Source organism: Lagenorhynchus albirostris, chromosome 16 (genome assembly GCF_949774975.1).
Source record: "Lagenorhynchus albirostris chromosome 16, mLagAlb1.1, whole genome shotgun sequence".
In the NCBI taxonomy this organism is placed as follows: Eukaryota; Metazoa; Chordata; class Mammalia; order Artiodactyla; family Delphinidae; genus Lagenorhynchus; species Lagenorhynchus albirostris.
In genome coordinates, this window is record NC_083110.1 from 75,012,038 (window position 1) to 75,025,041 (window position 13,004).

The following is a 13,004-nucleotide window of genomic DNA, read 5'->3' on the forward strand; positions in this document are numbered from 1 at the left end:
CTCGTGTTGGAGAATGCAGGGAGACGCGCCAGTTAAATAACCACAGCTACCTGGGGTCCTGGGAGGGCAGCAGGTGTGTGATGTGGAGACGTTGTAGGTTTGCTCAGACTTTTCTGTTACTTATACACTCCGGGAAGAGTGTCTCTAGAGAAGTCATTTATAGTCTCTGAGCCTCAGTTTCTCTAAATATAACATGGGAGCAATATCTGATTTTCCTCTTCCACAGGAAGGGTACCATAAGGAAGGCCTTTCTTTTCTTTTTTTTAAAATACATTTATTTACTTATTTTTGGCTGTGTTGGGTCTTTGTCGCCGCGCGTGGGCTTTCTCTAGTTGTGGCGAGTGGGGGCTACTCTTTGCTGAGGTGCGCAGGCTTCTCATTGCGGTGGCTCCTGTTGTTGTGGAGCGCAGGCTCTAGGCACACGGGCTCTGTAGTTGTGGCGCACGGGCTTAGTTGCTCCGCGGCATGTGGGATCTTCCTGGACCAGGGCTCGAACCCGTGTACCCTGCATTGGCGGCGGATTCTTAACCACTGCGCCACCAGGGAAGCCCCAGGAAGGCTTTTCTTAAGTTTATTTATTTATTTTTGGCTGCAGTGGGTCTTCGTTGTTGTGCACAGGCTTTCTCTAGTCGTGGCGAGCTGGGCTACTCTTCATTGTGGTGTGCAGGCTTCTCATTGCAGTGGCTTCTCTTGTTGTGGAGCACGGGCTGTATGCGCGCAGGCTTCAGTAGTTGTGGCATGCGGGCTCAGTAGTTGTGGCTCGCAGGCTCTAGAGCACAGGCTCAGTAGTTGTGGCACATGGGCTTAGTTGCTCTGTGGCATGTGGGATCTTCCCGGACCAGGGCTCGAACCCATGTCCCCTGCACTGGCAGGTGGATTCTTAACCGCTGCACTGCCAGAGAAGCCCCAGGAAGGCTTTTCCGATGGTACCATATGAAAGGGTTCTGAAAGCAAAAATAATAAATATTATGCTACCATAAATTTGTTGAATTAGTTAATCTTGCTCAGTAGTTGCAGATCTTTTTCTGCACCTTACAAAAATCAAGCTATGCAAAAAGAGAGCAGATTCCAGCCCTGAAATAAAGCAGCTCAGAGCCCAGTAGCCGTGACAGACAGGGGCCCTTTGTTCATCGATGGCCTTTCACTTCCAAGAAGGAAACCTTGGGAGAGGCAGGCTGGTACCCGAGATGTCCCTGTGCCCAGCGGTATTGAGCTGGAGAACTGAGGTCCCTGGTGGGGACACACAGCCCAATCTGTACAGATGCTGTGGTGCCACTGGGGATGCCTGTGGACACACAGCTCTGAGAGCCACAGAAGACTTGAGAGTGTCACAGCTTTCACAGCCTGGCACCTGGAGAACGGCTGTACCCCTGGCACAGAGGGGTGTGTTTGTGTGTAGGAGTGTATGTATCTGTGTATACGAGTGTAGCTGTGTGAATGTATGTATGTGTGTGAGTGTAAGAGCGTGTGTGTATACAAATGTGTTTTGGTGAGAGTCAGAGTCTGTATGTAAGAGCGTGTGTGCATGCGTATGTGCGTATGTGTGCGGATGTGTTTATGTGTGTGTACATGTGAGTATATGTATATGTGTGTACGATCATGAGTGTGAGAGTGAGTGTGTGTGTGAGCATATATTCATGAGTGTGTAAGTGTAGGTGTGGGCGTGTGTGTGTATGTGTGTGTGTTGGGGGCACAGGCCCTTTGGTTAGCAAGGGGCAATTTTGCAGGCCTGTGGTTTCCTTTTAAACCTCAGCCTCCTTGCGAACCCCCGTGTGTGAACGGTGAGGGAGGGAGACCAGCTGTGGTGAAGGGTCAGGGTTCTTTTCCTTTTATTTCCTACTCATCATGGATCAGTACTTTTGTAAAATATGCTAAAAATGAATTACTACCAAAATATAGTTTAAAAAGACAGAAAATATCAGCCCCGATTTAAAATTTTTAGATGCAAGAGGCATAAGATTTCTCCGTCAAATTTCTATGAAGGTTTCTGGAAGCTCCCTGTGAGTTCCTGCATGGGGCCAGGCGGCAGCGGGGCTGGCAGAGCTGCTGGGTGCAGCCCTGTGCTCGACCCACGGGCCAAGGCGGAGAGGAGGGAAAGGAAGGGGTGCGGGAGTTCTTGGCTACAGACTGGCCTGGAGCCCCTCTGCTGTCTCTCTGCAGAGAGACTTGTTCAGGGGTGTCAGCAGGTGGCACGGGTTTGGGGTCAGAACAAGAGGCTCAGGCTGCCTCTGCCACCCGTGTGCCCGCAGAATGGGGGCTCCCAGCCCCTGAGTCTCCAGGAGCTCATTTCTGAGTCAGATGCCATGGGTGTGCACATCAGGCTGGTGGTATCTAACTTTTTGCCTCGCTGGGAGACCTACATCAGATTTGTGATTGACAGCTTTGTCTGAAAGGAGCTTTGCAAATGCCCACCATACGGGGGGTTCCCTAATTACAGTGCATATGTTTATAGAAAGAATTATGGTCATTCGATTTTCTCTTTTTTTTCCCCCCAACAGAATCAAGGCATCTCTTGTGTCTTTTGGCCTGGGATGTCCTGGGGTCGGGGAAATGGAGTGAGTGCTTAAGATGTGGTGGGAAGCTGCTCTGGGGACAGACAGCAGGAAAGACACCATCTGTGCCTTTGCCTTAATGCTTTTTCCTAGTAGTCTTTTAAATCTATAACACTTGATGGGCATCTTGTCAAAAACAGCCTCAACCCTCCCCTGGACAGCGGCGGTGTGCTGAGAAGGGCTGCTGTGTGGTGCTGCGGGAGTCGGGGAAGGGACACTGGTGGACGGTGTCATGTCAAGGTGGCCCTCGGGCGACCAACTCTTTGGAATCATGTAGGAGGCCCGGGTATCTGCTGGAGCCTCTGGTTCAACATTCTCGAGGTGAAACTAGTGAGAGCAAGGAAGCCAAGACAAGAGGTCATCTTTGGTGGGTTTTGCCGTCTTATCAGAGTGGATATTTCCTCAAGAACCAGAAAGGTCTTTGCACCTGAGCCCAGTTGCAACGGGCTCTTGTCCTCACCCTCCTTCAGGTTTTCTGGCTCTTCTAACCTCTGTCTTTCTCCAGGTGGCCACAGCACAGAGCACAGCACCTTTTAAGTGTCTCGTCTTTGTTTCTGTTCTCAGGGCAGGAAGATCCCAACAGTTTGCGCCATAAATACAACTTTATTGCCGATGTGGTGGAGAAGATTGCTCCTGCTGTGGTTCACATCGAACTGTTTCGCAAGTAAAGAGAGCCTTCCTTTTGTTCCGCGGCCTCTGACGCTCCCACCGAAACCGCTGCCATTAGCAAAACATCAGATCTATTTAAAGTGTCACTGAATATAGTCCTACAGGAAGATAAGCATTTCTCCATTGGGATGTTTTCCTGTTTGACTACTTAAATCTACATTCTTGACCCTTCTAGATATTTTAAGAACCTCTGGTTCTGAAGAGATTCCCTAAGAATATTTTCTAAGTGGAATGTTTGGATGCGTATAGAAGTCAGTCTAACGTTCTATTTTTTAAAATTAAATAAAGCCAGTGTGTCAGGTAACAATTGCTAGACGCGTGCTGCAGTTACAGAATCGGTTCATCAGTGTGTCTCAGAGCTGATCTGAAGATGTTTCAGCCTTAACCAGGTACTTTTTTTGGTTCTAGGCTTCCTTTTTCTAAGAGGGAGGTGCCTGTGGCCAGTGGGTCTGGGTTTATCGTGTCCGAAGATGGACTGATTGTGACAAACGCCCACGTGGTGACCAACAAGCACCGAGTCAAAGTTGAGCTGAAGAATGGTGCCACGTATGAGGCCAAAATCAAAGATGTGGATGAGAAGGCCGACATTGCACTTATTAAAATTGACCACGAGGTAAGTGTGTTCCCCACCTGCAGGACCAAGTTCTCAGGTGCCTTGACTGACATTTGGATAAATCTGGAGAGGTCAAAAGGCACCAGAACTCCCTGATCTCATGAGATTCTGAAGCGGGACCAAACCAGTCAAGTCTGGACCAAAGGAGAACATTTAGGACATGCTGAGTGTGACCTGGGGTGAGGGAGGGGAGGGAGCTCATGGAAGCTTCTTTAATAAGCAGGCTGTCAGGTGAGAGGTTTTTTGTTTGTTTTTTTACGGTACGCGGGCCTCTCACTGTTGTGGCCTCTCCCGTTGCGGAGCACAGGCTCCGGACGCGCAGGCCCAGCGGCCATGGCTCACGGGCCCAGCCGCTCCGCGGCATGTGGGATCTTCCCGGACCGGGGCACGAACCTGTGTCCCCTGCATCGGCAGGCGGACTCCCAACCACTGCGCCACCAGGGAAGCCCTCAGGTGAGAGTTTTCACAGTAGTGTTTTCAATTTTTATAAAAGAAAGCAATAGGTTTATAAAGAAATGAGTAGGTAAGCAGTGAAAATTGAGTTTCCCTTCCATTCTTAGCCCTGAGGCAACTGTGGCTGCAGGTTTCTGTCCTTTGTGCACTCATCACATACAGGGAATTTGCTGGGTTTTGAAGTTAGCCATCATTAGCATGTGAACAGCCACTCTGAAAACAAACCAGGTCTCCCAAATTGGGCTTTTGCAGAGTTACTAGGTGTGTTTTAAAACAATACTCCACACAAAAAAGTTTTGGAAACCGTGAATTAAAACAAAGCTAATGGATTTTGTCCTCATAGCACTTCTCAGAGCTTTTAATATGCTAACGTGCATATGACTCTCCTACGAAAGGGTGTGTACTCTAAACTACAATTTTCTGAGTGTAGACTTTTTTTTTTTTTAAACAGAGACACAAAGAGCTCAGTTTGGGAAAAGGTTTGCTTTCTTTTGAAATATTCTCCATGTAGGCATTTTTGTTCTGTTGATTTGTTTAGCAGTCTTCATACCTGAACTTAAATCCAATTTTTTTAGACCATCAACAATTCCCACTCTTTGGTACGTTAGTTATGGAGGGTTTTTTTGCTGTGTGGCAGGTGCCTAGAGAGATGGTGTTTTCTGGTTTCTCCACGCTCTTGTCGTTTTCCAGACTTCATCTGGAAAGAGGAATCAGGCTAGGCTGGAATCTTGTTTCTGGCCCAGGAATAAAGATCATAGACCTCGAGCCAGGAGGGATCTTCTTCTCCGGCTCTCTGTACATTTTACTTGATCCAAGCTGTGAAGTCAGACCCAGGTGGTACAGCACGGGCTGTTTATGTTTGTGTTGTTGATTGGGACAGAAACAGGCTCTGGGCCTGGTGTAGGTAACTAGGTAACTGGCCTTTAGCGATGTCTCAATTGCGTATTATTTCTGTTAGGTTACCGTGGAATTTCTGTAACAGCTAATCTTTCAAAATGTGTTTATCGGTCACAGTATAATCATAATAACTTCTACTTGATAAGCTCCAAAGCTGGACCAGGCTCTGCCTTCATTTGTAACTTTCACCTAATCTGCACGATAGCTGTATTATTGCCATTTTATAGAGGAAGAAACAGGGGTTCAGAGAGCTTAAGTCACCTGCCCGAGGCCACACATCTAATGCTGTGGTGAAGTTATAGCCTCCGAAGCCGGCCAGGCTCCCCAAGTGCCCAAGCCCGTGACCGTTATGGGAGGGACGCAGCCTGGCCTTTTGATGTGATGGGCTGACTCAACTTTAAATAGCCCACTGGGAGGCTGGCGCACCCCGGCTTAGGTTCACACTGCGTGAAAGGTGTCCAGGATGTGGTAGTCTCACCGGAAGGAGGTGACCAGAATAGCATAGCCTGTGGCCACACGCGGGACTTCTCAGCTCCACCGAGCCCTGGGGAAGCAGCCAACCTTGCGGGCTGTCTGCAGGCAGGGCTCTGGTCTGGACACTGCGTGAGCTGCCCCCGCGGGCTAATTTCATGTTTGGCACGCGTGGGTGCAGCCCATGCAGCTGCTCTGGCCGGGGGATATCCTTTTCAGCTTTTGAGCCAAGGTGGCGAGTGTATTCTCCTGCCATCCCTGGCATGTCCCGGCTGGCTGTGAACCATCTCCCATCTCGACAGACCAGCTTTGTAAGGTGTTTCTGACCTGGCTCCTACTGTCCCCGGGAGGCTAGCCTTCCTGCCAGCAGCGCGCTATTTGAGATGCGTTTCTAGCCCAAGAAAAAGGAGCTTGAAAATTTAGAGTCGAGCTAACGTGGCCTTTCAAAATGGAATCGGAAATGAGAGGATATTAAATTGCAGACGCCCACACAAGAGACTGGTTTCCACTGACTAAACTACTTTTTTTTTTGCTGATTGTGGTTGGAAGTGGAGAGAGTAAAAACATCTCTTCCAGCTCTTTCCATTTTGTTCCCTCAGTCTGATGATTGATTATTTAGGAAAGGGGGCCGCGGACTGCCTTGTAATGAGGCTCAGTTTGGAAGGAGCCTCTCACCTGAATACAGATGTGCCGAGCACATGACAAATGTGCCGGCAGCGCTGGGGGTTGAGGTGAGCTTGCCTCGCGCTCTGTCACCTCAGCAGCGAGAAACAGGGCAGGAAATCTCAGAGGAGGCAGAACAGAACCAACCAAAATTGGACTTGAGGGTCGAAGTCACTCCGAATGGCGCTTGCCGTGTGAGGTCAAGGCCCAGCCTCCCCAGGGCTATTTGCTAATAACCCAGTGGAACTGGTGTGACCGCCCCCCGCATACACGGGCCCAGTGGTTAAGTTGGTGCCTTATACTCTGGTCTCATTTCCTCCCCCCAGCACGAGGATTTCACTTGAAGGGCTCTCCATTACTTAAACAGCCATCCTCCTTCCTGAGCATGCGATTCTTGCCACTTTTAATGAATGAAAATTACCATGGACATCTGTTATCACTGCCCACTTTTCACCCACCCCGTCCCCCCTTCTTCTGGGAGCAGAGGCCAGCATCTCCTTCGGGGTCCATTTCTCCCCCACTGGAAAGTCTTGAAGGGACCACCAGTCATGACACCCCGCCCTCTGGGGCCAGGTGGACACGGGACCCATCAGACCGAGCAGATCCTCAGCTTGGAGCAGCGACTGAATGCCACCCACGGAAAAACAATATGGGGGAAGCTGGTGTAGCCTCTGCTGCTGGGACCCCGCTGCCCCCTGAGTTCCTGCCCTTTCTGAGCCTGATCTACCTACTTTCCCTTCCATTTTGCAAGCCCCACCTCACATCTTCCGTACACCTGCCTCGGCTTGAAGTTGCCAGAGACGTTTCTGGGCTAGCGACCAAAGGAATTTTTGCTTCTCACTGCCGAGCGGACACATGTGCGCTCACTTTCCCCGCTGAGTTTTGAGCCAGGAAGAACCTTTGGAAGAAAGCTCACTGGGCAGAGCAGCTGTCTTTCCCTGGTCTGCCGCTCCCACCAAGCTGGAGAAGGAGGATGTCCCCCAGCAGGCCCATCCCCTCCAACCACAGGCGGCCCGGATATCTCTTTCTGTGCTTCTGTCCTAGGATTTGCAGCTCCCCTTTCCTCAGGACCATGACTGGGACCAGCATTCATCAGGGGAGGGAATGCCAGCTGCAGGAAGGAAGGACAGTGTGCATGCAAACAGTTTAGTAGAAAGCAGCTTTGAGGGCAGACTAGTTCAGCCTTACATAAAAACGGTTTCCAGATGTGTTGAACATGACACTGGCTGTGTCTGCAGAACATTTAAAAATTTCCTCCAAAGGCAGCATTTTGTCTCTGCAGTTTTTTTGTTTTTTTTGGTGGTACGTGGGCCTCTCACTGTTGTGGCCTCTCCCATTGTGGAGCACAGGCTCTGGACGTGCAGGCTCAGCAGCCGTGGCTCACGGGCCCAGCCGCTCCGCGGCATATAGGATCTTCCCGGACCAGGGCACGAACCCGTGTCCCCTGCATCGGCAGGCGGACTCTCAACCACTGCGCCACCAGGGAAGCCCTGCCTCTGCAGTTTTTTTGCTGAGTAGTTCAGGGGAGAGAGAGAGAGAGAGAGAGAGAGAGAGAGAGAGAGAGAGAGAGAGAGAGAGAGAGAGAGAGAATATTTGGTTTGTTTAGGCCAGAGTGCAGGACAGAAATACTGGGGATGTACTGAAGAAGGTGAGAGAGGAAAGTTACTTTTGTCCCAGCTGCTTTTCCGCTGTGTTGATTAGAAAACAGGCAGGAGAAGGTCATCTGTCCTCCCGCCTTGATGATTGCAACTTTCAGATTGGGTCCTGTCTGCCCTGTGTAAACCCCTTCACACACTCTCTGTTCTTACAGAGAGATCGTAACTGCTTACAGGGCCTTGGAGGGGCGCCCCACTCTACCCCGCACTCCTCCCTCTGCCCCTCCCCCTCTCTGCTACCCCCCGCCCCCCATGCAGGGCTGTTCTCCTGGGGCCTTGGCCTTCCCTCCCTGGGGTGTCCCCATCCAGCTCCTCCACAGGTGACCTTCCTTGTCCTTCAGGCCTTGGGTTAAATTCTGCCTCTGCCCCAGACGGCCCTTCCCTGACCCCCTACCCCGGGGAACGCCCCACGTCCCAACCTCCCCTCGTCACTCAGGGGATGCGTAACCCCGGAGGTGATCACATTTCCTCATTCATTTGTCCCTTCTCGCCCCCTCATCGTAACTCACGATGGTCTTATTCACTTGTGGATATCAGTTTCCCTCTGCTGCTGGAGTGTGAGGGGCGCACCTGTCTTAGTCCCTTGTGAGGAGGTGGAGGCTCAACAGCAGTGTCCTGGGTGTGAACCGCGAGCCCTCCGCTCAACGGCAGGCAAGGCCGGCTGCCCTGAGGGCTCGGGGAGCGGGGAGGCACTGGGGCGCCTGCAGTGATCCGCTGACCCCTTTCTGGCGAGGAGGTGACCGCGCAGCAGGCTGACTGCAGGGCAGCAGCCCCCAGACTCTGAGGCCAGTTCTCATCTGATCCAACGGCTGCCTGGGGTTTGGACGGACGGCATGTTGCTTTGCTGGGGCCCCCGTGGCTCTGCGGTCTTTGGTAACTCAGAGCCCTGGTGAGGTGGTGAGGTTTCCTGTGGGCATTTTTACCCCGACGCCAACACCCAGGGGAATATTTGGAAGCAAGCTTGTCGAGGCTTGTGAAGTGGTTTTCTTCCCTCACTCCCGGACCTGCATCCGCCCTTGGCCACCTTTGGGCCAGATGCCACCTATGGCCCTGTTTGAAGTGGCTGAAGAGTGACAGCCCTGGGCACGGGGGCTGCTTTGTGGGCAGAGGGTCCTTCTCCTGCTGAGCGGGCTCTGGTCTCTCCAGGCCTGTCTCCTGGAACGTGGCCTGCTTGCAGTGGATCTGCCCCAACTTCTCTGAGTGAGGAGGGTCCAGGCGGCCTGGGGACGATGGTGGGGGAGGGGAGTGGCGGGTGCCAGGTGTGACTCGTGCCCCTCCACTCCCCCACCCTGCGCCCAGCCTTCAGCCAGTTCCCCTCAGACAACCTGATTGTCAGAAGGCGCTGACTCAGCCGCCTGAGCTCATCCAAAAGTGGATCAGATAACACAGAGCCTGTGCTGGACCGGCTCCCCATCTTCTGGAGTCTGTCACTCATGCTTGTAAAGTAACCAAGAGCTGGAATGCTGCTTGCCCTACCATAGTTACCCTTGTATTTTGTTTCTGTGTTTTTCCATTTGAATTCTTTTCCCCACTCCCTCCGTCCTGGTTGTTTTGTGGTCTCTCCTCTTTTTCTCCCTGAACTGAGAGGCCTGCATTGCATTCGTTAAAGAGGCCCCAGACCCTGTCGATGTAACGAGGCTTCTGTTACCGTATTGATTTTTACCATTTTTAGGGGGATGCAGATCAGTATCGCATTAGGTGATGTCAATCCAGACGCTGGCGTGGAAGCCGGCGTTTTTTGCTCTGGGCCAGCCTGTGTCCAGAGGCTCATGGGGACGAGGCTTCTCATTGGAGGCTTCTCATTGTTCTGACTGCAGCTTCTCGCGGAATGAAAATATTTCAGTTCCCCAGACTATCAGAGCTGGAGCCCTTGTGTGTTCTCTGGCCCCATTTCAAGAGCTTAGTTGATTGTTAAGGAAATTCTTTGGCTATGCTTTTCTCTTAATATGGTAATGCTTTTTTTCACTTTGGCAGACTCTCTTCAGGGTATTTGACCAAGACTCTTATTTATGGTTCTGACAAAGCAGCTGGGTTGTCGGGACTGAATTTGTAGATGCTTCATCGGGAATGTCCCCTTCAATGAGGAGGGAGGGCAAGCATTGTCAGTTTAGTGAGTGAGTAGCAGTGTGTTGGGGCCCAGGGTTGGCTAGCTGTGGCCTGCAGTCCAAATCCGGCCCTCCATCTGCTTTTGTAAATAAAGTTTTATTGAAACACAGCCATGCCCATTTGCTTATGTATCAGTAGAGTCTACAGCTGCTTTTGCTGGACGGCAGCAGAGTAGAGTAGTTGGGATGGAGACCACATGGCCCGTGAAGCCAAAAGTAGTTACTCTTTGGCCTTTCACAGAAAAAGTTTGCCAACCCCAGTGTGAGATGATTAACACCTTGTTCTAAAGGAGCAAAGTGTGTTTGGACCAAAATATACTCTTAAGACCCAAGTGAGGTGAAGCACGAGGTCACTACAGGGGAAAGGGCAGAGAAGCTGATCTCATTTGCTCTTGTGGGGACTGTGCTTCTTTGCTGAAGAAGATGCTTCGGTCTTGCTGGATTAAGCAGAGAGAGGCCTTAGTTTTGACCATTTCTCTGTAATATCGGTAGAGAGGAATTTTGTGAATTTGAAGATGTTTTCCAAATTATTATTCAATTTTAAATCCTAATGATCTTTTAAGGTCTTGTTGGTTCATTCTTTCAGTTATTCCTTATTCATTCACAGAGTCCATAAATATTTATTGAGCATCTATTTGACCAAACACTGTGTTAGGTGCTGAGGATGTAACAGCAATGGGCAAAAGCCATGGAGCTTATGGTCTAGTGTGGGAAACAGGTAAACTGGAATAAATAGGGTCGTTGGGACAATGAAAGAACAGATAGAAGAAGCAGGAGAAGGCACTGGAGCTGGGGAGACCCTGAAGGTAGTATAGGCAGAGAAGCTTATCTGAGGAGGTAACATCCAAGCTGAGACGTGGAGGACAGACAGAGCCAGCCAACGGAAGAGCGGGGTACCTCGGGTCGCTTAGATTTCCTTTCTGCCCATCCTGAGGACCTGGACCTTCGGCCCAGTGCAAACTTATTTCCCAGTGAGTTTTTTAGAGGCCTCCGGAACACAAGCCAGTGCTTCTGGTTAGCCGGTGTCTCTGCATATTGTCCATGTATCTTATTGGCCTTGGTTCTTTGGGGTTCCCGATCATACTCTGGAAAGCTCCAATTTCTTATGTAGTCAATCTCCTGAGAGTCTAGAAGTGCAAAGGGTTCAGAATGAGCTGGTCGCCTCTTATTCATGGCAGGATGCAGGCAGTTTCCCAAAACTGGTTTCCTAAAACCAACCACTTTCTATGGCAAGGCAGAAACAAGACATTCTGGTGAACTGAGGACTGATTATTCTAATAAATGTGCTAAGCAACAAGTCACTTTTGTTAAATAAGGCACCAGAATCTGATAACGAGAACATATGACTCAGGGTATTTCCCTTTTTGCTTTGGCTGCCAGGCAGCTCATAGAAACCATTGGCCCTGTGGCTAGAATACTTCCTATGCCACCATTTTATGTCATAAAGAGATATGAATTAACTCATTGTAGTAAGCCCTGTGTCATTGACCATCTCAAATTATTTTTATCTAGAGGAGGTTATACATCTTTAAGAATTTTTTACAATAAATTTTACAAGAATGATATATCCTGCATATGGAGCCACATGAGCTCTGTGTGGTCATGGGTAATGGTCACTGTGCCCTCAATTCAGTTCAGCAGTTACCGAGTGGCTGCTATGTGTTGAGCACTGAACCTACCAGAGTGAGACCACAGCCCTTCCCTTTGCGGAGCTGGTGGGTATAAGTTGTCCCTTTACCCACCTGAGCCCTGAGCCTACCACCGTATAGACGGCTGAAAACCAGGCTGCAACTGGAGTCCTTACCCAAACTGAAATGCCAGGCCCTGGCTAACCCCAGGGTTAGTCCAAATATTGGACTAATCCCAATTTTAAGATCCTAACGGATCTTTTAAGACCTGATTTGTTTATTTGTTCATATATTCACTTTCACATCCAATGATTTTCATAAATATTTATTGGCCAAACAACGCTGTAGCAGCAGTGGCTAACTTGAAGCCGCCAGATAAAAGTGGAGGGGTTGAGGGCTTCCCTGGTGGCGCAGTGGTTGGGAGTCCGCCTGCTGATGCGGGGGACGTGGGTTCGTGCCCTGGTCCGGGAGGATCCCGCATGCCGCGGAGCGGCTGGGCCCGTGGGCCATGGCCGCCGGGCCTGCGCGTCCGGAGCCTGTGCTCCATGGCGGGGGAGGCCACGGCAGTGAGAGGCCCGCCTACTGCAAAAAAAAAAAAAAAGTGGAGGGGTTGATAGATGAGAAGACAAAAGTTACACTTGATGAGATGGTGTTTCTCCTACTCTCCATGCCACAAACTATATACAGTCACTGGCTGTAGGGCTCCCGTATAGAAATGTTGACATTTCTATACGGGAATATTTGAAATGTCAGTGTTTCTTGATGTAGCCTAAAGGAGTCTAAATGTCACGGTGCTGTGCATAAACAGTGAGGGGGAAGTTTGCTTCATCAGCCCTTTCTCTATTTTGTTTTTTCGTAACCATCCTCTGTTCCTTTTCTCTCTTTCTCTCCATCTCCCCCACTTCTCTTGTCTGTCCCACCTGAACATCCCCCCACTCATCCCACCTCTTCCCCTCCTCCCCTCCCTGTATAGCAACTGTAATGTCAATCTGGGGAAACGGACAGGGGTAACTTGATTACACGGTTCTTCCGAGTTCAGCGCGTGTTGTGATCTCGGTGCTGTGTAGCAGATCCTTCCTGGCCTGGCCTCCCGGCTCACCTGCGCACTGCAGCCGCCCTCTCTTGGTGGTACCCTTGACCTTGTCGTCACTGATAACCTCTCCGCTCTCTAATCTGAATGCCAAGCATCTCAGTCTTGGTTCACCTCCTCCTCCCCCGGCACAGCTGCTTTATGGGCATGTGACCTGTGCCCTTACAGCCCCTATGCTCAGAACGGAACCCCGCTTGAGGGTTTAATG

The 13,004-nt window shown here is 50.5% G+C and overlaps 1 protein-coding gene across 1 annotated transcript in view; it reads left to right on the forward strand.

Moving 5' to 3' along the window:
• Window positions 1–13,004, forward strand: part of HTRA1 (HtrA serine peptidase 1) — a 57,613-nt gene that overhangs the window by 28,965 nt on the left and 15,644 nt on the right. The window contains exons 2-3 of the mRNA XM_060126118.1: window positions 3,117–3,216; window positions 3,630–3,834. Of these exons, the coding sequence (XP_059982101.1) occupies window positions 3,117–3,216; window positions 3,630–3,834 (305 nt within the window). The remainder of the gene's footprint in view (window positions 1–3,116; window positions 3,217–3,629; window positions 3,835–13,004) is intronic.